This window comes from Anastrepha obliqua, chromosome 5 (assembly GCF_027943255.1).
Source record: "Anastrepha obliqua isolate idAnaObli1 chromosome 5, idAnaObli1_1.0, whole genome shotgun sequence".
NCBI classification, from domain to species: domain Eukaryota; kingdom Metazoa; phylum Arthropoda; class Insecta; order Diptera; family Tephritidae; genus Anastrepha; species Anastrepha obliqua.
In genome coordinates, this window is record NC_072896.1 from 33,109,030 (window position 1) to 33,135,078 (window position 26,049).

The 26,049-nt window shown below is 35.7% G+C and overlaps 1 protein-coding gene across 7 annotated transcripts in view; it reads left to right on the forward strand.

Moving 5' to 3' along the window:
* The first annotated feature begins 1,400 nt into the window (after positions 1–1,400).
* The window catches only part of LOC129247753 (rap guanine nucleotide exchange factor 2), a 42,565-nt gene continuing 17,916 nt past the window's right edge, over positions 1,401–26,049 (forward strand). For 6 of the 7 annotated variants that reach the window (XM_054887033.1, XM_054887036.1, XM_054887035.1 and 3 more), the window contains exons 1-2: positions 1,401–1,724; positions 23,875–24,552. In XM_054887033.1, the coding sequence (XP_054743008.1) occupies positions 24,523–24,552 (30 nt within the window). In that variant the 5' untranslated portion in view covers positions 1,401–1,724; positions 23,875–24,522. Of the gene's footprint in view, positions 1,725–23,584; positions 23,605–23,874; positions 24,553–26,049 lie in introns of those variants that run through there. The other variant, XM_054887034.1, reaches the window with a different exon arrangement.

The following is a 26,049-nucleotide window of genomic DNA, read 5'->3' on the forward strand; positions in this document are numbered from 1 at the left end:
CAACTGTCTGGCTAATAAGGTTCATAAACCGACTGGATATAGTCATTCTGTAAATAACCGTTAAACAAGTAGGAAACGAGGATGTATGCCACATCCAAAATGGTGCGGAAGCGCTAGTGGGGTTTGGATGAATAACCATTTTAACCAATCAACCAACCATGCTCAGTAATCAATACAAATTTCATGGTAGGATTGCGTTAACTCTTTTGGAAATTTTGTTTTAAAGTATAATTTATCCTAGAAAATTAACAAGGAAAGTTTAAATTAAAAAGAACCGAAGATATTTCACTTCTCAAATTCGAAACTCACAATAAATTTTTTTTTTAACTATAAATTTTTTTCAGTATTTCTTCTTATACGTGGCGGCTCAAAATCTAACATGCAATATTGTTTTTAAATACCTTTTTTATTAAATAAATTATTAATATTAAATAAAAAAAAAGTTATTTTGAGTGATGGAAATCTTTATTTTGACTTTCAGGCGCTCCTTTGTTTGTGTGATTGTATACAGCAGCTCTTTAGTTCACAATTGTCAAACATGGTGGACGCACCAAGCCATTTGCAAAAATTATAAGTCTTCCTGATTCATTTTGCGCCACCTTGTATTCAAGCCTACCAATACACCAATTTTCTAGAAAATTGAAGACCTTGTCTAAATTACTTGGTAACTTTGCATGGAATTGGTCCGTAGATAAACTACAACTGAAAAACTAGCCACAAGTCTTTGAATTTAAAATCGACCAAAAAACCTTATTTTTTTGTATTGCTTTATTTTCATCCTTACGGTCTTAAAAATGTGCAGGCTAAAGGATATTTCCCTATCTAATTATTTTGCGAGTTTTAGAAGAGAGAGCGCGTCGGCCGAAAAATCGCGCGCTCGGAGCCGCTTCGAGATAAGTTTTCTCGGTTTTCCCTTCTAAAAACAGTTTTTCTTTTAGCCGTTTTTTGGTGCTGTTGGACGTATATAACGCTTTAAAATTACATATCGCTTTAAAATTACATGTTTAATAAATATGCAAAGATTTTATTGCATGAAACATTTACTTAACACTGGCAATGCCAAACAATGTTCCATTACAACGTTCAATGGAGGGCGCTGCTGACTGTTGGAACGAAAGAGCAAATAGCGCTGCCACACTACTTTACAAAAAAGTTTCACACAACAGAAAAACACATTTTTAACCATAACTATTTGCTTATTGTTGAATTAAATAAAAATTAATAATGCTTACTTTCAATTCTTCTTGTCTAAATCACAATTTTCTTTTCAAAATTCTAATAATTGCATCATATATCAACACCCAAAGCATTCAGCAAATTCCACTCGTTCCGCACCAACACAAGCATTCTGGCAGCACTACCACTGTAGACAGCAGCAGTGAAAAGAAAACGAAAACGTCGACGCGTACGGAAAGAATTTAGCTGCTCTTTTCGTTTTTTATTTATTTATTTGCTTTAAATGCATTTTAAAATAAACAAATTGAATGGAAATTTAAGCATTTTATTGTAGTGCAGTGCAATAAATTTATGTGAAATCGTGCGAATTTAGTGCTACTATTTTAGTAATTTCTACTACTTGTGTTTCCTTGCGCGTTGTACCGTCTCGTTCGGTTGCTTGCAGTGGCAGCGAAGCAGAAGAGCAGCGCAGAGACAACTTGTGCCCGAAATTTTTTTTTTATTGTAACTCCGCGAAGATATCAAATGAAATATGCAATTGAACAACGGTACGAGTATATGTATATATAAATTTTATAAATAGTTATATAGTTGCATTGGTTAATTGTGAAAAGAGTGGAAAATTTGCACCATTTTTATAACGCGTTGGCAGAGTGTTCATTATTTGTTAGAGTGGTTAAGAGCAGCAGCAGCAGCAACAATAATCCGGAGTACATCTACCTGTGAAGTTTTCCGATTTTGTTCGCTGCATGCCTTCGTCGTCTTATTAACCCATTGTGCGTGAAGCGAATTGTCACAGATATACTGCTGTTGGGAATATTTATAAAAAAAACAAATAAGGTGGTAGAGTATGAATAGACAAAATATCTTATGTTTTAACAATACATAATAGTGTTTTTTTTTACTATGCGCGCAAAGTGTGTACACAGGTTGGTGTATTTATCTTTTATAAGCAAAAACAAAATAGATATCAAAAGCATTGTGCTGTTGATATTTACATTTGAATAGTGGTTAATTTATGCACAGAGAAACTTAATTACTTCCGTTTACTTAAAAAAAGTGCCTTAGCACATAATGTTAAACTTTTGTTATTCAATCAAAATGTCGATTTATTGAGTCGCTTTAAATTTTGGTATCTATGTATTTAGTACGCAAGCCTTTTGCAAAAAAGCAAAAAATAACCACCTTCGAGTAAACGGATGTGGAGGTAAAAGCGGTTCTCAAGCTAACTCGGTCAGTTGTAAAAAGCCCGAAACAAAAATAAAGTTAGTCAAATCCACACACAAACGTGTTATCTCTGAAATCTGTCCAGAATCGTATGCCCATTATGAGCGGTCGAAAAATAAGTATGCGCCGTGTTTTATGTCACAGCGGCAATTTGTGCAATGCAAAATATTTGACATAAAGATATTTTAATTTCACATATATTTACTGGTAGAAGTTATAAATTCCGTATTTAACGGTATTCTCTACTAATAATTAGCTACTTTCATTATTTTATTTTCGTTTACAACTTCAAAGTAATCGTAAGGGGTATACGTATAAACAAAAAAATACTGAATAAAGTTAACATAAATGTCAATTCGCCCACTTGTTTTCCCGTCAAACAGCGAAATACAAGCATGAATGCTATACTCGCAATACATAGCATACAAACGACGCCCTCACTCTGCTCCCGCTTTGGACAATTTTTTTTTTTTTTTTGTATGTTTTGTTTGAATATTTGCCCGTACCGCGCTGCACCGCATACATGTTGCGCAGTACGCAAGCCAGTCACCCAACCAGCCAGCCATCTATCGTCTCATTCCATTCATTCATTTATTCAACAACAGCAGCAGCAGCACCACCACCACCACCACCACCACCATCATCATCAGTGTTGCTGCCGTACAAATTTAACTCCCACTTCATCTCACACGCTACAAGTTGTTGCTGCTGTTGCGCGGCAGCTGAGACGAATTGCCTGTGGAAATTACTGTTTTCTTTGTTGTTGGTTTATTTCTATCTGCTCGCTCAACATTAGCAAATAAACGGCAAAATAGTAGCACAAACAACTTTGTAAGTGCATTAAAATGAAACCGAAAAATTAATTACACCCAAAGAAAAACTGTATTGCGCGTATTGTGTGACGTATTTACCCATTCAGTGAGTAGTGTGTGTTGGTGTTGGCCACAACAGATAAACATGCAGTAATAACGAAATGATTGGCAAATAGAGTTGCCATTTTGAAACGTGGGTGTAATAATAAAGGTCAAATATTATTACATTTACGCTTTATTTTATGACAAATGTTATTAACGCATAAATAACAATAACAATTAGTCAGCTTAATATTTGGCAGTTAGTATTATATAAATCTTTTGAATTCAAAATGTATAAAAAAGGTAACTAAGCGTCTTACAGTTGTATCAAAGTTTAAAAATGGCATGAAAAAATGTCATATAAGCATTGTCAATTATCCATATATTATTTAGAAAAAGTTAAGTATACTGCTACAACAACAACATGTATATTAGAAACCTTCGGTAAATCTTAAAATTTATAAATTAGAAAGAAATACTTTTAAGGAGTTTGCCCTCGTTCCCACACCATTCGAGTCTGCCTATCCCTGAGCTACTCGATTTTTTCGCATACAGGCAAGCAGGAATATTGCCCAAGCAGCAATCTACTTAATTAGTCCATTTGTAGGTATTAAGGGGTTTTGAACCTTGTGAGCCCGAAAAAATGGACGATTGTTATAATTTTTTTTGAATATGTTTTAGAACTTTTATTCAAATGAGGCATATATCATACTGAAGGGTAACTCTCGAAGAATACATTTTGGTGCTTTTATTGTTGATATCGCCCCTCCCCCGACACGCCGTTTTTTAGAAGAGGCTTGCGGTGATCACCGTAGCGCATGAGCAGCTAAACTGAAATAAATAAAAAAATTATTATTGTAGAAAAATGTTTTTAGTGAATCTGAACAGTTTACCTATTTACCCAAAAAAAATTAGTCTGGATATGAAAACCGCTTTGCACCAAAAAAAACGATTTTGAGGGGTTGAAAAATTAAAAAAAATTACTTCCAGCGAACTATGCAAATATTTATAAACACTGAACCGTTCAGATTTACGAGGTTGTAACTTCGAATAATTAAAAAAAAAGTTTATGTAAATCGGTCAAATAGGTTTTGATAAATAATGATCACCGCGACGGTAATTTTCAAAAAACACGACTTTGAGATAATCGCGTCTAAAGATTTGCATGCACTTCATTTATGGATAAGGTCGCGTGCTTCCACGGTCTATAACTTTAGTTCTAGTGCTCCGATCTATATGATTTTTTGAATTTATATTTTTAAGGTGATGTACTTTTAGAATATGCCATAATATTTTTTTCGATTTTTTAGTCCAACACAATGAAAAAAAGAATAGTAAGGTAGCCGTTCCCACAGTAGTCGGTTCTACGTTTCCGGAACATCTAAGATTTATATCCGGCCAAGGACTGGCACTCCAGCAGCATTCCCCGTATGCTGCTACAACAATAACAACAACCATAGTAAGAGAGTTCGGGTCTTCTAAGAAAAGTTTAGGAAAGCTAAGAAAAATTATCGAGTGGCGCTCAGAAGGAGGTTATGACAAACAAAGTAAGATTGAGATGCCTTCTAATTAAAAAAATGTTTGAGAACCTCATTAACATCTCAATCAATAACTTAAGAATACTTACAAAAATCCTAACAGATCATTAGAGATTAAAAGGGCATCTACATAGGATTAGAATATTCTCAAACGAGTCATGCTGGCCACAAAGAGATGTGGTCTAGGTCGATTTTCCAATACGTGTTGCCATTGACGTAGTTGTTGTTTTTGTAGCAACCTAGAAATTCCTGTTAGAAGTGATGAAACCACGTCGCACACTGGGGATTTAGCGGAAGAAAGCCAAATTTGCAACATATCACCGACGCATTGTTTAATGGTATTTCTAAATTCCAGAATAGAACCAACAATAAAATCAAAAAGAATTACTAAACTTCGACTTACAGTTTTTTTTTTTATAGATATGTCAAAAGCATATTTATAGTATTGAACTGACTAAGAAAAAACTTCAAAGCCCAAGGTGGTTTTTTTTTTCCTTTTTCTTGAGCCGACTTCCAATTTTTTATTTTTTATTTAGGGTACGATATTTTTATAATATATATTTTAGCGGGAAGAACAAAGGCTGTGAAGCATTTGATTATCTATTTATAATTAATTTTACAAAAAAAAAAAACAAAAATCATATTCCTTCATATTCTTGGATCTGCAAGTTGAGCTACATTTACCTACGGTCAGAAACTAGTATCAACGTGTAGCTTAATAGCGTCTCTTTCAGTTTTAATCAATTGCAGGTGCCACCAGGCGCCACTGATTATTTTTTGGCAATGATAATAACTAAACGCTTTCTAGTGCGTGCATAATGATAACGAAACACTTTTAATTTTGTTTCGACATTTTGAGGGTAATTCAGAATTATGAACTTACATGTATCCCGTGCGTAAATATTTGCTGGCTTATATTAATAAAAAAAAAAAATTAAAATTTATGAATTAAAAAAAAATTGTTTTTTACAAATTTTTTAAAAACTAGTTTTTAAACATGTTCTTTTCATACACAAATATATACAACTTCGTTAGTAGTAAAAATGTAAATATTTTTTGGGATGTATACTTTTTTCCGCAACTCTGTACAAAAATCCCCAGTGTGCGTCGTAGAAAGATGATAGTAGTAGGCCCAGCAAGCGGCCAATTTTAATGAGGTGGGAGAAAAGGGGGAAAGTGGTGTTGAATGGGTCGGTTTAAACGGCTGTGTGAAGAGGTGGTTCGTCTTATACTAAGTATCAACTCATGCCGGACCGGAGTATATCGGGTTCAATTCTGGATATGTAGATGCTTAACCTTCTCCAATATACAGAACTCAATTGTGTCGGTGTTGCTCCATTTTTTTTTTCATCACTGGAACGACCGGAATTAACTTTTATCTGGCGAAGAACTGCCACATCAGCAGTTTTTCCTGAAAATCGCACAATATGTATTAGTGTTACTGCTGGCCGAATAAAAATATATTACGGAACAAGTGCATTGTCAGTAGCGGACGAATAGTACCCATAATTTAACCCGCTAAAATATGAAGTCATTATTTTTCTCAAAAATTTATATTTTTTTTTTATTAGCTTTCATTTGGACCTTGCTATTTTGTAGTAATAAAAATACAATTATTGTAGTTTTTCTCCTAACGACGTCACCAGCTGACATATTATAAAACAAGGAAAAATTTGATGTGTATAAGAAAATCCGAAAAAAGTGAATGAGGAAGGCAAGAGAAATGCATGGAAAACGAAGAGAGGAAAATAACCGTTGGTGGGGAAAAGTGACAGTGACTGGCAATGCGATTACAAGCAAGTTGAGTTGCAACAGCAAAACAATGAAATGACGATAAAGTGAAGCTCAAAGATTAATAAAAATAGAGAAGCAAAAGCAACGACAAGGCTGAATTTGTTATTGCTCTTGTTGTAATAGGACGCTAGGTCGGTGGGCGATGTTCATTTGTTTACATATAAACTCGTTTGATAGCAACAGCGATGCAAATAGATTTCTGCCACGCGGTACGAAAACACTGATAATTTTTTGTGTACACAATGGAAAAAATTTACTTTTTGAATAACGAAACATTTATGATAATAATATTAATAATAATAATCGTATAAAAAGCAAATACACTTTGCGCTCAATCACAAAATAAAAATGGTCACATGGAAAATGTATAACTCATAGCAACAACAATGTGGCAAAAACAACGAAAATATCTACCACTTTCGCACGTATAACAAAAATAGCAAAAAATAGAAAGTACCGTTGTTAATGTTTGTCAACTCGTGTTCGTGTTCGTGGCATTGCTAGTATAGGCATACATGCATAGGTGGGCTAGCCCACTGTAGTTGGCACTGCCAACAACACCCCTTGCGCACCATTGTCGCTAATAAAGACTGCGCTGCAACCGCAACGCTCTTGACGCGGTTTGGACGTCCTACTGCTAAACAAGCAATTTCCACTGCGGGTGCCACTTGACTGTGCTCTGCTGCTGCTGTTTAGTGCTGCTTGCTGTGGTGGCGCTGCAGCCAGTCACAATGCTCACAAAGCGTGTTCAACTGGTGCAACTTGGTGAAGGGTACCACACAAATGAAACAGGCCAAACTTGAAAAAAATGCTCGCGTTTGAATGGTTGCTTCTTGCACCGCTTTGAAGTTATGCAGTGGGGGCTATTTAGGCGGCAAGTTAAGTGGAATGCCTTGGAATGTGGCGAATCGAAAATGCATATCCACACATATGCATAATTGAGTGGCCGAAGGAAATTAAAAGCATTTATAAATGCACTTCTGTTTTTAATATTTGCTATGAAAATCAAAAATTTGCAGCACTCAACACAAGAGGAACGGATAATGTTTCTTTTTTTTTATTTCAAGAGTAGCCACATGGCATGGCCCAGGCATGGTTTTCTCTGCAAACCTCTAACATTACATTACCCCGGCAGTTGGTTCTACATTACCAGAATGGACCAGATTCATATCCGGGAAAGAACTGCTACTTTTTTAAAATTCCATAAAAAAAGGTGAGAATGTTTTATGCTATTAGAACACCAACAACAACATTACAGATGAGTGCATGAAGTCGATGAACACATTTTGTTCTCTTTAACGGCTTGTTAAATTCTCGCGCCGCTAAATTTAAATGTGAGTTTATGTGCCCTTTAGATATTTTCTCCAACCTTGCCAGAGTTTTGGAACTAGCGAGTTAAAAAAAAAAACTATTAATTAAAGAGTTAGAATTAAAAATACAGTGCACTCGCGGTAACTCGAATAGCCGCTAAGTCGAACGACGTGCTAACTCGAACACATTTTTTCCCCTATTGACTTCTTTGTAACTCGAACAATAAAAAAGCGCTATAACTCGAACAAAAAAACAAATTTATTTGTACACACATTCTTTTCAAACATGTACATTTTGTACATAGATACATATGTAATAGTATATGTATATAAATTATATGTATACTAGTGTATTGTCCATATGAATATTTCGGCGTTAATATCCCGTTAGTTTTCTGGGAATAACATCTTGCATTGACCAAATTGCTTTAAATTTGTCATTTGTAGTGTATCAGTGCACGTGAGTAATGGATCGTAAAAGGTTGAAGTGTTTAACATTAAAAGAGAGGGCTGAGGTCCTTAACAAAATTAAACGTGGACGTAGTGTTACTTCTCTAGCGAAGGAATAGGGGGTAGCCAAGTCCACCATAAGTCTTATAAAAAAGAAAGATAAGGCAATTTATGGCTTGCACTAACGCTACCGGCAACCATAAGCTTAAACTTCTCGTTATTCACAAAGCAAGAAATCCTCGTGTTTTCAAAAATTTTAACTGTCCGGTGGAGTACAAAAATTCCACATCAGCCTGGATGACTTCGGCGATTTTCAAAGACTGGTTTCATAATTCGTTCGTGCCGCAGGTAAAATCCAGATTCATTAAAACAATTTTTTTAACCAAGTTAAATGACTTTAATATTTAGGTAAGAAAATATTTGAAAGATGGGGGACTACCTGAGAAGGCTCTTCTTCTAATTGATAATGCCCCATCACATCCCAACGAAATCGAATTAAAGTCCGAGGATGGTTTAATTTTAACTATGTTTATGCCGCCGAATGCGACACCATTGATCCAGCCAATGGACCAAAATGTAATTCGTATAACGAAACTATTCTACAGAAATTTTCTACTGGCTTCCATTTTCAATAATCGATCGAAAAATCGATATCGATGACTGTTTTTTTAACATAGCACACTCAATTGATAAGTCGAACAAATTCGATAAATCGAACAGCGCCTGTTTTAATTAGTTCGAGTTATCGCGAGTGCACTGTAATATTAAATGATGAACAGTTACTCGGAACGATTATTAATAGCCTAGGCAGACGGCTGCGTTAATCGGTATTACCGGCACAGTTAATTCTGATTAAAATTGTAGTATGGCAGACGGTTATTACGCGTTTTAATGAACAGCTGATTTGTTTTGGGTGTAGTTTTATCAATAAAAGATGAACCGGAGGCAACAAATACGGGTAATAGCAGCCCGTATACCAAAAAAATAATTATTTATTTAAAAAATTGCAATTTCTCAAACTACTCCGAAATATCAAAACAATTAATGAAATTTCGAACGTATTAGTGCAAACTAGCATTGCATCCAGTATTTCTTGTTCTTCTCTTTAAAAGTTTCATTATTTTTCATACCCAATAGATATTAGCTGTTATTTTTGGGCAGTGTTCCTATCAAAAATTGTGAATTAAGTCCAGTTATCAATCCGCTTTAGTTGTACTTAGGTTGACCTGGCTGGCTGAAAGCCACCACATAGACCTATTGGTCCTTAGTGGTACCAGATGGAGCTTGACCCATACGTCCTTTACGAATCTATGTAAGCTCTGAAGTTCTAACTCCGAGAGACATTCTAACCTCTCGGGTTCTAGCTAATGCAGGAACTAGGCTAAAGCTCACTTTTTTATTTAAATTATTTTACATAAATCTTATAAAGGGTCTTTCAAAAGGCACGCCTAGTTGTTATTTTAAAACAAAACATGTGAAAACTTAGATTCTTTCAGGTTTCTCTATTTTTATTCAAGGTTTTGAAGGTTGTTCAGCAATACTATGCGCTACAGCAATAATATTCTCAACAGAACGTCCAGTTTTTGAGCTGTCATTTCTTTTTTTGTCCTCGCCAGAACCAGCTTCTTCAAATTTTTTCACCAACCTGAGAGTTGTAGACTCATATGAATATTTTCACCGAAAAATCACGAGTTTTAGTTTTTTGATATGTTGTTCTTAAAGATCGACCATTTCCATAATAAGTTTCAATAATTTTAATGCGTTGTTCTATCGCCCAAAATTATATAGTACATCTGTCTTCTTGACGAATGTCAAAGATGGCATAACAAAGGTGACGTCTAGGAATTATTCACTACTGTCATCTGGGCGGCACTTTTGAAACTTAAATGAATAACAAATTTTCTGGAATTGGAACAAAAAATACGGGATTTATAGGGAAGGATGGGATCACAAAAATTCATGGGCTAAGAACATATTTAGGACGATCTTTTGTATACACTCGAAAGCAAAAGCATATTTGTGATGAGGTCTCCAATTAATGCACGCTACATCAAATATGAGACGAAAAAAAGATGTGCGCAGCAGTCTCCCAGTTTCCAAGAATCTAAAAAATTATAACTATTTCGATTCTATATATTTAGGAGTTTGAGCTCCTACAATATTCTGAACGCAATTATTCCAAGATGACCCGCTGTAGCATTCTCCTGCCTGTTCAGTAGTATTCTCCTAACATTTATGAACACGTCTTATGTTGTTACAAATAATATTTTTTTTTTTTCGATTAAAGCTGCCGAAAATAACCCGTTCCAACGGCAGACGTTTATAAGTTACCGAAACGACCCGAATTTATTACCGGCCGAGGACTGTAACTCCAGCAGCATTCCCCGTACATTTATGGGGTATGTTTATGCTGCTACAACAACCGAACATAGCCAAACACTTGTTAAACTGTTTACGAATTTTCAATTTTAGTAGTAGCTTTTAATTGTATAATTTCTATCCTGTTCTCTAGCGAAATCGAACTCTTTTTAATAAATTATAGAGTTTCTACTTAAGGGGACTTGGTTGTCTAAAAGTCTCATAAAATAATTTTTTGTTTTCTTCGATATTTCGAAAGTATAGTATCTTAAGAATATACTGTAAAATTTTAATGCTGAAATTCCCAATATCATAGCTTCAACAGCCCACTAACTATGTAGAGAGCGGTCCGTGTGCTCCTCATGGGCGAAACTTTAAACTCATTTATCTCGAGACGACTTTTTCGGCACGGAAGGGACCAAAAAAAAAAATTCAACGGAATCACTTGAAATATGAATATGTTGTTCACAACATGTATGGCTATTGTCGGAACTAGAATCATGATTTAATTTAAATAGTTTTCTATTTTTATACTAAAAAACTTGTGAAAAAAGACCCGATTTTACGTACTGTTTTTTTCAAAAGCGACCCGATTTTACGTACTGTTTTTTGTAATTTTTTAGATTTGTTCTAGTTCTGACCACAACTGCACTCTTTCTGATTAAGAATTTTGTGTTTCTCGAAATCATCTACGCCGTTCGGGTCCGATTTTTCGAGAGGGTCATCTTCAGCGGCATTTTTATAATATATTAATAAATATTGTTTTTAAAATAAAATAAAAATAACATTTTTGTATGCTCAATAGATGTAGTAATAAACACGAAAAGTTGAAATATAGTTTTTTTTTTTAATTTTTAATGGCAAAAAAATCGTGAAAATAGGTGAAATTTTCGTGCTCTAGACCACCGGGTCCCCTTAAGTTCTGCCAGGAGACCTCATCCAACTGTGGCAACAACAATAGGAACTCGATTTTCAAAGGCACTGTACTTGATTAATAATAAACTTTCTTAAAGCTATTTCTTAGCAGAAAATTTTACAAAGCCTTGCTGCCTCTGTCCATTGTTGAACAACTTGAAAAGTAGTTTTTTTCTTTTTTAATTTTTTTTTTTACATAGGTGCGCCATAACTGAGTCGTTAAGCTTCGATTCGTGGTAACATTGTGCTTGTATATTATGGTGACGTATTTTCCTGGAAAACTTTAGTAATACAGCGAAATATCATGCCTTGAGAATGTGCATGCATACTGACGTGTTTATGTAGAATATCATGAAGAGGATCGGGCGTCAGATAGTGCATGCGTGGACGCTTTAAAATCGCGTATCATAAAAATAAAAAAAATTAAATAAAAATCAAAATAAAACTAAAATCAAGTGCACGTATGACAGTCAATCTTTTATTGCGTATTATCAGTCCAGAAAACTGTGAAAAGCAAAATTTTTAGAATACTCGCATGTTTCTGCTATGTTAACTACATGTGTACATAATTACGACTGGCACACATTAAACATAATGCATGTATGAATGTTTGTATGTACATATATGAGTTTATTTCTAAGCTGATTTTTTTTTTTTTATTATAATTTTTTTTTAATATTTTATCTCCCCTTTTTTTACTTGTCCAACACTCCCGCCAACTAAATAGACTGGCTTGTCAGACTATAAAATTCAGTTGTACAAAGAATCCGATTGAATACAAGCGCGCGGTTAATATTCGCGTGCTGATACTTGTGATCCGATATAAACTTGTACTACTTAGTACTCTAGCGTAATATAAAGTGATTACTCAAATTATACAAGCACATTCTACATTTGTATGTATGTATGCATGTAGATAAGTATAGTTCATATGAAAAGTAATTCACGAGCAATCTAATAAGCAGCAGCAGAGCGCTCAAAGTTGAAGCTGGTGTCAGTCAATGTACAATGACCGTTTTTAACATCTATGAGATATACTTAAACACACACACACACACACACACACACACACACACACACACTTATGGGCATGAAATAATCCATTAATCGCAATTCAATTGTGCTTAACAAATAAATAAAGAAAGAAAGAAAGCTGTCGTCTATTAGTGTCTATTATTCGCGTTTGCATTTATTTGGCGCTGTTTGTCCAAATATACAAAATCAGGCTTATAAGCGCCCACTCATACGAACAAACATACCCACATACATATAATAATAAGTAATAATATAAAGAAGAGGTGGTGGCTCTGTTGAATAATCTGAGTGATTTGTCCAGGTGACTGACTACTTACATAATATTTTCAAAAAAAATTAATCTAAATGATTGTCTTTTTTTGTATTAAAATCTATGAAATTCCGGCATTTGCGATGTGGCTATGAAGTGGTAAAGTTGAGAGGCTAGTAGTGGAATTACTCATCAACGTAAACAAATATTAGCTGACACAAGCAGTGTTTATCTACCAGAGTACCATGTAATGTAGAAAGCCTGGCAAGTAAATTTTTTACTGTTGTTTTCCAAACATCAAATATCAGCTTTTTTTGAAATGATCGTATTTTCTAATTTAGCTTAAAATATTTAGTTGAAAATAATTTCAGAATATATTATAGTTATTAAAAGCAAGTAAAGGGTGATCGATTTAGAACTGTCGGATTTTAAATTGAAATAAAGCAACGAAAATTCAAATTGATTGGGCAATCTTTATTATTTTTCTGTAGAACCAGTCATAGCATTTACAGGGTTTGATTGAAAAGTAATGAGCCTTATTTTTTAAGCAACTTATACAACTAATATTCTTCAAAATAGGACCATTGAGCGTCAATACACCGCTGGTAGCGGTCCTTCCACTGTAGGAAACATTTTTTAAACTCATCCGCCGGAATCGCGTTCAATTCGGCTGTCACAGTTTTTTAGATTGCCTCGATAGAGTCGAAACGCCTCCCCTTCAGCTTTCTTTTAAGGCGCGGGAACAAGAAGAAGTCCAGAGGGGACAAGTCTGGGCTGTAGGGAGGGTGGGGACGCACCGGAACCCCCATCTTGGCCAATGCAGAGGTGTAGAGAAAGGCGGTGTGCGCCGGCGCATTGTCGTGATGAAGGGTCCAATTGTTGACGAGGTCGGGCTGAACCCGGGCGACGCGGTTTTGCAGCCGAAGGAGCACTTCTTTGTAAAATTCCGCGTTTACAGATGACGATCGCTGCACTTTCGCCACTGCAAAATCCTAACCGGTTTCTAGTGGAAGAGGAAGGTCCAACGATAATTTCCCCCCACCAGCCGATTCGGTTGATCGCTTGGCAGACGCTATGCGCGGCAAGGTTCATTCCTTTCCATCAAACCCTGTATTTCTTTAAGATAATCTCTTTCAAATTTTGGCAATTTCGAATGACTCGCTGAAGAACATGGTCGGTATCTCGCGAATAACTTTAGTAATGTTGGTTTCCAATGCCACAATTGAAGCTGGTTTATCCACAAAGCAGTTAGGCTTTACATACCCACACAAATAAAAGTCCTAAGATGTGATATCACACGATCTTGGCGGCCAATCCACTAGTCCGAAACGAGAGATAAACTGCTCATCGAAACAACGACGCAGTAAATCTATTGTTTCACGGGCTGTATGACAAGTAGCGCCGCCTTGTTGAAACCCAATGTTTTGAAGATTACGGGCTTCAATTTCCGGCATCAAAAAGTAGGTTTCTCATGGTTCCTTAGCATTCGCCATTCACTCATACATTGGGATTCCGGCGCCAGCCTCATCTTTGTGCAAACATAGGCCAATGATTCCTCCATACCATAGGCCACACCAAGCAGTTGTTTTCTGTGGGTGTAATAGATCTTCTTCAACGACTAAATTAATCTCTAAGCAGTTCGAACAAAGTTCGTGAAACGCGAATCACCTGAAATGGCTGTCAGTACCGAAACTATCCGTAACGTGTCTCGTGAGCGAGTTCATAAGAAGTCATCTATTAGCAAAAAAATCCGAGAGTTCGAGAAATTCGACCGCCATAGCCGAATAGGTTGGCGGCAGTCAATGGTAAACCTCCGAGTGTATTTCTGTCATGAAAAAACTCCTCATAAAAACCATATGCCGCACAGACTCGGCGTAAAATTGTAAGTCCTTCCATCAAAATATCAAGACGTACACCACAAATTGGAGGAGGAGCTGCCAAACCCCCCAAAAACAGGGGTGTAAGCTTCAACTGTATATAGATATATTAGGAGCATGTTTGTAAGGCTTTGGGCTTTTGGAACACGGTTGTATTTTCTGATGAATCTAAATTTCGCATTTTTGACTCCGGTGGCGGAATATAAAGCGTAATAAAGATAACCTTGGACCTTAAAGATAAGCTGCTGTAAATTATGGCGGAGGTAGTGTAATAGTTTGGGGCTGTACGTCCTCAATCGGTGTAGCAAACTTAGTGTTTATTGAAAGGATATGGACAAAATTTGTGTCTTGATATTCTCAAAAATAATTTGATCCAAAGTTGCGAGAAACTAAGTTTAAGCGGCAAATTCTGATTTTACCAAGCTAATAGCCCAAAACACAAATCCACTAACATACAATCACGGCCCCTATGGAACTGTCGGTGACAGCGATTGTCTCCTGATATGAAAGCGATTGAAAATTTGTCCTCTATATTTCACAAAAAATTCGGTGCTACTATATTTCGACCAAAGAGGTGTTGAAGAAGGAGCTACTAGAGTAAAAGCGGAAAATCACTCCAGAAACTCACAAAAGCTGGTCAATTAAATGCCACCGCTGATCTAAGCGCTTCTTAAGGCAAAACACTCGCAAAAAATTCTAGATTTTTAAACTTAACATAGATTTTTTAAATTCTTTAAGAATATTTTCAGTTGTATCAAATAAATTGTAATCTGAAATATATCAGTATTTTTAGTTTGCAATATTTTTCTTAAAAATCATAAATTTTGTCAATTAATTAAAGTACATCCATCTTTTATATTAACGGGACCCGTTGGTCTAGAAATTCTAAAAAATCGAAAGTATAGTATTTTAAAAATATACTGTGAAATTTTTATTCGGAAATTCCCAATATTATAGCTTCTACAGCCCACTAACTAGATAGAGAGCGGTCTGCCCGCTCCTCATGGGTGAAACTTTAAGCTCATTTATTTGGAAACGACTTTTTTCGGCTCGGAGAGAATGAAAAAAAAATTCAACCGAATCACTTGAAATTTGAATATGTTGTTCACAACATGTTTGGCTATCGTCGGAACTAGAATCATAGTTTTGTTTAAATAATTTCCTATTTTTTACATAATAAAACTAGTGAAAAACGATCCGATTTTACGAACTTTTTTTTCAAAAGGGGGCCATTTTGTAATTTTTTAGATTAGGAATCTTCTTAAATTTTGTGTTTCAGATGAGTAGAAGTGTCAAAATCACCTACGCAGTTCGGGTCCGATTTTTCGAGGCGGTCATTTTGAGCTATAATTTTTATAATAATAAATATAGTTGAAAAAAAAAAATTATGCTCAATAGATGTAGTAATAAACACGAAAAGTTCAAACATCGTTTTTGTTTTTTTTTTTTTTTTTTAATTTTTAATGGCAAATGAAATGAAATTTTTTGTGCTCTAGACCACCGGGTCCGCTTGAACTCGTGACTATGAAGCGGGGTTCTAATTTTGCCAATATTTCCTTTCAGTTTAGAGAACAAACCCACTGTACATTTATGCATCATCAAAGATTGAATTTGTCATGGAAAAATGTTAAGTTAAATACCCATAATTAAAATAATAAAAAAGCTTCTCAACTTTTCTTGTACTGACATTCGCAACATATTGCGCAACATGTTGCGAAACTTCTGTTCAAACGAAACTGTGTGCAAACGATTGGAATGATTATAAAGTCATGCCGATAATTTGATTGCATTCAAGTTGATAATAAATAGATTACGATCGGAATTCAATTTCAACGGGGAAAAATGTACGAATCTCGTAAAAAAAAGAACCATGCACAGAAGAGAAGCTTTTGAAATTTGTATTAACTCTTCTTTACGCACTTAATACCATGTCTGCATTGAATGAAGAAGAATAACAAAATTTTCCGCATGTGCAAAAATTTATACGTCTATCAAAGTGGGAAGAGAAGTTCATTAAGTTTGCCCCATAATAAGGGGGGGATTCATGACACAATAATTTAAAGGTAGTTTGATTTCTTTTTCTTCTTGGCTGCCATTGCCGCTACTTGACATAAACTGGGAAACTTGAAAGTAAGCTGCGCTATTCTCATTCTATAAAAGAAAAAACGTGACTGGTTATTTAAAAAAAAATATTATTTACAAAAAATGAAAAAAAAAAATGTCAGCATCAGCGAGCTCTTTTTTATTTCAAAATAAAATATAAACCGGAAGGTAAGTGAAATATTGCATTCTTTCATGCACGTAAAGAATGCATTCACTTTTATTATTATTTAGTAAGATGCTTGAGTAAGATTTAGAGATAGCAAAAATTCAAGAAACAAACGCAACACAAATGCGAGAAAAGTGGATGGCCGCGTGCATGGTAACTGCAAATGCATTTCCCAGCGTTTCGTTTGTGTATTCGGGCCACTTTTCCGCAAAAGACTTTAACCCTCGTTGTGGATGTGCTCAATTTGCAGCAGCAGTCGAATGAGTATTTATTTTACTATATTTCAATTTATTTTACTTAATTATCAAATATTATTTTCAGACACCAAATAAATGATATGGAATATGTGGAATTCGTGACTAAATCATAAATTACTCCAAAGAAGTTAATGCTTTCTATGCAGCTTTTTCTGGTAGTAAACTACTTCAGAGGGATTTTCCGCGACAATGAAATACTGTAGACATTCGAAACGACCCGAAGTTATATTCAGTCAAGGACTGTCACTCCAGCAGCATTTTCCGTGTATGGATGTGTGGGGAATGTTTATGCTGTTACAACAACAACTACAGATAATGCATTTATTTTTCTATAATGTATTTCTTTTATATAGAATTTAGAACTTTTACAAATGCCGTCGCACGTCAATCGTATTTGACACTTGTGAACCAGTGTTGCCAGAACCAATCGCAGCAGCGTACTAAAGCGATGATCAAAAAAGTAATAGATTGCTGTACTCCGTAATAGGAGTCTAAACAAAATTAAAAAAACAAAAAAAAAAAAATTTCTAATAGCGGTCGCCCCTCGGCGGGCAATGGCAAACCTCCGAGTGTATTTCAGCCATGAAAAAGCTCCTCATAAAAAATATCTGCCGTTCGGCTTGAAACTTTAGGTCCCTCCATTTGTGGAACAACATCAAGACGCACACCACAAATAGGAAAAGGAGCTCGGCCAAACACCTAACAGAAGTCTAATTTTCGTTTAATAATAAATCTGCAAGACAAAATACGGATTCCTTCATATACATACATGTAGATATTCTTTTATATTAAATTCTTGTTCATGGTCCATTGAAAAAATAACCCGCAATTATTTCACGTGAGAAAATGTTCAGAAACACTTACCTTTCCATACTGATGTATCAACAGGATTTAATTGAATAAAACGAAAACAAAACACTCACTATCACACTGACATGCTCATCACAGTGACAATTCTCGAACTGAATAAACTTCTAACAAAGCAGTAAAGCTCATTCAGAAAGGCAGAGTCAAATAAACGTCATAACACAGTCAGTAACACAGGATATCACTAATTAACATATATTCTTCCAACATTAGCGGGCTTAATATTTTAAGCCTTTATGGCCAATGCGCACGTTGCAAGTTGCAACGTGTTGTATCGTGTTGTTATACATATTCAAAATTGACGATGTGGAGTAGCGGAGAAATTATTGTCAAAAGGGCGAATGAAACAAAAATATCTCCAGACATATGTCCTTTTAGTATACATCATGTTTACTTTTATGGCTGCTGCTCGCCCTCTCTCGTTAACAATGGGACTTACATAAGCAGCGATGGATAAAGATAACGTCTTTTATAAAACATTTTTTCAAAATTTGGCTGAAATTGTAATTTAAAACATGAACAATTTTTTCCTGTTTCCTCTTAGAATTGGAAATTGTAATAGATTTCATATGAAGTGTAATAGCGTAATAAACTGAGAACAAATGTAATAGATATATTACAATTGTAATAGACTGGCAACACTGTTGTGAACTAGACTGCAGCCGAGCAATGAAGGGCGTAAAGGTCAAAATAAAGATTTCTCTCACTAAAAATATTTTTTTTTATTTAGTAAAAAAGTTTTTCAAGATCAAAGTTGATGATTAATTTTGGGCCGCCCTTCACATTTTTTTCACAATTGTTCTACAAAAACGATTAAGTAACTAAGTATTTAACTTGTTTATTTTATATTTTGATTGTGTAAAAAATTACCTTAAAAAATTTAAAAAGTGAAAACTATGTTTTTTTTCGTGTCATGGGGCGAATATATTTTTTTTTAATTAATATATATTTTTTTAATAAATTTTTTTTAATTGAACATTTTTTTTATATTATAATTATACATTTTTTTAATTAATTTTTTTTTTAAATAAATTTTCTTTTTTTTTTAATTAAATTTTTTTTTGCTTTTGTTATTTTATTTAAAGTGTGAAGGTTTGATAGACCCTGTCAGCCTCGTACACCATAACGAATTTTTAAACAATATATTTTTTTATAATTAATTTTTTTTTAATTAATATATATTTTTTGAAACTACAATACATTTTTTTTTCAATTTTTTTTTTTTTTTAATTAAAATTTTTTTTGAATTTTTTTTTTTTTAATAAAATTTTATTTTTTTTAATTAATTTTTTTTTGTTTTTGTTATTTTATTTAAAGTGTGAAGGTTTGATAGACCCTGTCAGCCTCGTACACAGCACCATAACGAATTTGATTGCGATAATGTTTAAATTACAATTTTTTGTAATGCATTTTTTTTTTTAAATAATATATTTTTTTATAATTAATTTTTTTTTTAATTAATATATATTTTTTTAATAAAATTTTTTTGAATTGAACATTTTTTTTATAATTATATATTTTTTTAATTAATTTTTTTTTAAATAAATTTTTTTTTTTAATTAAATTTTTTTTTGCTTTTGTTATTTTATTTAAAGTGTGAAGGTTTGATAGACCCTGTCAGCCTCGTACAAAGCACGATAACGAATTCGATTGCGATAATGTTTTTCGGAAATTTATGCGGGAGTCTGCTTTCTTTATATTCATATAAAGTTTTAAAAATATATTTGAAGCGAAGACCCAATGTATAAAAATGGCTTCGTTCAGCTGCTGTTTCCAGCAAAATGGCATAATTTGGTGTGATGTCTGGTATCTGAAATATCTTTGCAGTTTGTCGGCCTCATCCGTTAATAAAATTGTATGGATCTACAGACAGCTTGAAAAAGTTTTCATGTATTTTTTAAAGATATTGACAATTTAGCAAGAAAGGTGGAATTAATGTTGTTGTTGTTGTTGTTGTTGTTGTTGTTGTAGCAGCAATACCAAACCCTGTCAGTGTAGTGTAAATCACCGGCAGTATTCGTCTAACTCATATAAAGGTAGGCCCAGGAAACTTTTTGTTTCGACTGGTTGAGTCCAGAAGGAGAGGGGTATTAAATGAGTGGGTTTAGTAGAGCATGTGAGGACATATGTTTAGTATGTCGGCGTCGCTTCTAGATAAGTAGGAGTTTAGCCTGCTACAATATGCAGAAGGTAATTGGCCAATGTTACGCAGGTCTCACGGGGAAGTTGGAGCTCTTCATCTGCTGTTGGTGGTGGTTGGATTGCGATTACGCCATTTAGTGGTTAGGGGCTTAAGAAGGTGATAAGAGTCTCCCGATGAATGTTGTTTATTGTCTATCTAAACGCTGTCTGCCTCAGTAGTTGTCTCTTGCAGCTCGCACGGTTTCCATGGATATTGACGTCGCTGCTCCAACCAAAGATTGTTTAAAACTTTGCATATTTCTGTGCGGATCTTGACAGGCCAAGTTCTTCAATTCTGACCACAAACTGTATAGTCCAATGGATTCAGATCTGGACTTCCAGACGGCCAATCTTCTGCGGCTATGAACCCGAGGAATATGGTTTTTTAGCCACTGCTGGGTGGTTTTCGCCTTATGGGCTGAAGCGAAATCTTGCTGGAAGATCCAATGCTCTCCATTGAAGAGAGTACTGCTCAACTGCTCCACCACGACTTCTGAGACATCCTCCTGGTACAGTTTTGCCCCGGTCTTCACCAATTTTTCGCAGAAATGCAGAGCTGGATGGTGGCCACGCTGAACACTTGGAACAACATTTCTTACGTCTTTAGAAGTTTTAGCATTAATTTTTTTCGTTTTGCTTATTAAAAACTTCTTCAACAATGGAAATTTTCCTATCTGTGAAAATAAGATCTTCATGGCCGTTGACCGCTGTCACCGAAGAAGCTGCTTGCATCTGTCGAGTCTAATTTTCTTCAAGCGCGTTGTCAGAAGATAACCAGTTAAGCGGCGGAAGGCTTTCATGTGAAGATCATCTCTAATTAGTCTTGGCGTGGACCTGGTCGATACATTCATTTCCTGGACATGGTTTTCTGCTTTCTAAGAGGATTTCTGCGAATTCTTTCTCGTCGGTTTTTATAGCTGCACTGGTTCGAACCACGCGAAGACGAACAATTCTTTTTCTGTTTGTCACTTCAAACGTTTGGAAAACAAAGTATTGATCGTGCGGTAAGCAAACTTACTCGAAATATTAAGTTTATTCAGCAATTCGTAAATCTCACTTGCACTTTTACCACACTTTTGCAATGCAATCAGTGCAATACGAGTTTTCTTAGCTCCTGACTCCATTGTCTACAAACGAAATTTGCAACGAAACTGAGTATAATTTATTAGTAGACCATGCAAACGAACAAAAGCAAAAAGAACGGAACTTTTTTCTGCGAATATGTTCTCCCCTTACGCATTCTAAAAATTGTCACAGAATTTAAGGCAAAACTAAGTATATTACATTCCTGTTGGATGCTGCCAGAGTCCAGGTATTACGCCGAGTAAACGCGAAAAAAGAAAATCAGTAATGGATTTCAGCCGTAATAGTGTGATTGCATTATATTTGGCTGAAAAATCATAACCAGCGATTGTTCGTGAGCTCGAGCACTTCAAAGTAAATAAAGTTTTTGTTTATCGCACCATTACTCGTTAAATGAATAAGCGACTTGACCGAAATCCCCGACGAAGTGCCAATCAAATCGCGAAAGAATGAAAATATCTGACCGTAGCATCCGGCGCATACTGAAAATGATCTCAAAGTAAAGCCTTACAAGATCCAAAAGGCGCATAATCTCACACCAAAGCAGTAACAAGTCAGGCTTAAGAGAGCGATGCAGTTACTTCGCTTGGCCAAAAGCGGTCAATTTCCGGACATTGTGTTTTCAGACGAGAAAATTTTTCAAATTGAGCAATTCGTAAATTCCCAAAACGATAGGGTTTATTTGACCGACCGTTCATACGAGAATTTGAGTCATCGATTGGCCACCAGGAGGCAACACCCGCCGCAGGCAATGGTTTGGGACGCTGTAACCGCGGATGGATGGTCTCCAATCGTTTTCATCGAGACTGGCGTCAAGGTAAATGCGAAATATTATCGGGAAAGTATTCTGGAGGTTGCTTTGAAGCCATGGGCAGACAAACATTTCGCTGACAGGCCATGGACATTTCAACAGGACTCGGCACAGTCTCACAAAGCTCTAGTGAACCAAGGATGGCTAAAAAACCACGTTCCGAACTTCGTAACGTTCACACAATGGCTCTCAAATTCAGCAGACGCGAATCCGATGGATTATTCTCTTTGGGTCACTGGGCCATTTTTGAGAGGCCGTACTAAAAGATTGACCAATCTCGAGGCGCTGAAAAAAGCTATTGTCTGCGAGTGGGCCAAAATACCGGCAAGTCACATTCGGGCAGCTTGCGATTCGTTTCTTGACCGTCTCAAGGCCATAGTCAAGGCAAAAGATGGGCATGTCGGGCAAAAGTAAATTGATTCTTAATTTTTTATTATTTTTACACATTTTTTACTTTCGGTTGAATAAAAGTAATTTTCCAAACTAAATGTATAGCCTTTTTAATTGGTTACACTTCGAGTGCGAGTAAATACGCGTATTCCCGCTAACGTAGGGAATGAACGTGGAGCACGCGGGAATGGGTATCAGGCTGTATTTTTACATGTTTACCCTCGTAATCTTATTTCACTCTGATTTGTTAATTGTTCATATCATTCATTTGTATGCCAAACCATCACCACCACTTTCCACCATACGAGTATTAGTTGTCATTTATTATTCAATTCAAATGTCTCTGAAATGTTTTTTAAAGCCTGCAAGTACCAAAGTTGTTATGGGCCACTATTTCGCTATGCCCTGATTGTCACTGACCGAGAACAATACACACTTGGCGCTGCGCTTCCTGTGATCTTATGCTCCAGTCAACTGCGTCTCATACACAGAACGCTATAAATGGTATGTGAGTGTGTGTGTGTGTCTTTTTCTTTGGGTTTTTGTTTTTTTCTTTCTTTTTTTTGTGCTATTGGTATTACAAGAATGTTGCTTTTATGATAAAACGGTGAAAAATGAAAAGCAATATAGACAGGGCTGTTGCTGGTTGTGCTGGGGTGTAGTGGGTGAAGTGAAGCGGGCAATCAAGTGGTACCGGACAAATAAGCAAATAGGGCCTGACAAATATGCTTGGCTACGTGTATATGTGTGCGTATGCGCGTACGTGTGTGTGTGTGGAGATATGCTTGCCGTCACACAATATAATGCAAGAATGCAAACGCCCCACTCAAACGCGCACTGCGCACATATACGCTTTTGCACTTGCTGATGGTGGGTGGCTGTGGTGTTGATGCTCCTGCTGCTGCTGCTGCTGATGTTGATGTCGATGCTGCTACAAGTGGGCAGACAATGTGCATGCATGTGTGAGTTTATTGAAGCAGTGAAATGATGCTGCGCACTATGCGCGACCGTCATCGGGCATTGTAATGGTCCGAGACCATCAGCAGCAGTGCAATTTGTCGGTGCTGTCTGTATCAAGCGCCTAAATAAGTTTATTATACAATAATCATATTATTATTTATTTATTTACCACATTAATGTGAATATCGCACATATGTATGTTTGTGTGTGTATGTTTGTCTATATGTATGGGTCTGTACTAATTGAAAGTAATTTAATTCGTGTTTTTGCAGAGCTTCAAGTCAACGGTTAGGTTGATGGCTGATGGCTGAGACTGCTGAATGCCGCCAAACCAATTAGTGAACATCATGAACTAACAGTAACAGTAACAACAACTGCAACAACTACAACCACTACAGTTACTATAGAAAAGTCATAAGTGGAAAGTAAAATCACCAGAATGAAGGCCGTAATAGCAACAGCAGCAGTAGCAGTAGCAGCAGCATAAAAACCTAACTGCATACATACGAACATGCGAATTGCAAGAACGGTAAAAGATAATCGACGTCATCTCCAGTTGAGCTGCGCACACAAAGTGATTATATACATATACAAAAGTATGTACAAACATACATACACATAATTAAGCGTGAAAAGTTCGTGTCAGACAAGGCATTGTGCAGAAATTTTCGACAAAATTCAACTTCCAGCTAAGCTAACGAACGCGAAGGTGTAAGACGGAAAAGTACATATCAAACACATTTTTAATGTATTCGCGTTATCAACGCCGTCGAGCTCATCAATAGGCTCCTCGTCAATATCATTTAGATTATATTGAACTGCATTAGAAATCGAACTTAGTTGTAGAAAAGAGAGTACATATTTGGACTGGTTGGTGGCGTGACCACATTAGCAAGTGCAGTGATATTTGTTGGCAACTAATGGATCCATATCATCATATCAGACATCATGTGAGTACACAGCGTGCGTTTTTTAGCTCTTAAGGGGGGCTGCGCAAAACAAAAACAAAAACAAAAAAATGGCGGCGCTACAGCTGCTCAAACGTGGCTCCTTTAATCTGCGCCGTGAAATGTACAGCCTCTTGTAATCAACTGAAATCAACTAGACTCAAATTTTTCATTAAAATAAGCTAATCCACTTTGCATTCGCCTATTTTTAACGAAAAAAAATTTAAATTTTGAGTGAAAAAGAAAAAAAATATACACTTTTTCTTATAAACAAATCTAAGCAATATTTTTGTGATAATTAATAAAAAATTTGTGGCACATGTAAAGGCCAATATGTTAAAGAATATCCCTGTAAAATTTTAAGTTGATAAATTGTTTACTTTCTGAGTTATATTCGACAGCGCGGAAAAACACGTAAAAACGTTCTTATTCATCTTTCGTTCGACGCTCATCACTACACTGACTTTATAGCGACTTTTTAGATATTTTTATTAAGCTTAAAACATTGAAAAGATGTTCTTTAGATTGTAAATGATTTTTTAAAGCAAAAAAAAAAATTGAAAATTTGAAAGTGCTGGAGGAGCTGCCCCCCTTAAGTGCCATTCTCTCGACTTCCTGTTCACGTGAGTTTCCAAGAAACAGGCAGTTGAAAAATTTAATAGCATTTTTCGACTTAATAAATTCGATTTAATTGTTTCAAGCACCAGTTAAATATTTTTATTTCACCCTCCGTCGGGGGCCGGGTCTGGCCAGACTCGCTTTTTCGACTTTGGCCGTGAATTTGATATATTTCTATAGCTAACGACTTGAGCTTCCGGTAGCTTCCTAAAATTTAATTTTCTATCGATTTATGAATATAACCTCTTAAAAAGGATCCTCGAACCGGACGATAAAAAGGCCAAACCCGGGTGTCCAACCGAAGGTTTTAAAAAAATGTCCAGCCGAGTATTAACTCTAGTGCCTAGGAGCCACCACTAAAGAAGGGTACAAAAAAAGTGTGAAAATCGGAGCAATCGGAGTTGAAATCTAGAGCAATAAGGCGTGAAGTTCAGCGCACTAGACAGGCCGGAACAGAGGACGATAAAGCTATTAAACTGTTGTAATTGCTACAGCAACAACAACATACGAGTATATATGTGTATATAATTGGCGCTTACACCATTTTTGGGAGTTTGACCGAGCTCCTCCTCCAATTTGTGGTGTGCGTTTTGTTCCATAACTGGCCGCCGTAGCCGAATGGTTGGCGCGTGAACACCATTCGGAGGACGTAGGTTTGATACTCCATGAAACACCAAAATGAAGAAAAAGTTTGTTTCTAATAGCAGTCGCCCGATTTTATTTCTGCCTGAAAAAGCTCTTCATAAAAAAATATCTGCCGTTCGAAGTCGGCTTAAAACTGTAGGTCCCTCCATTTATGGAAAAATATCAAGAAGAAAAATAACAGATTAAAGCAAGGAGTGCCGCAGGTTGGTTTTTCAACTTCTATATCTCGAAGTTCCC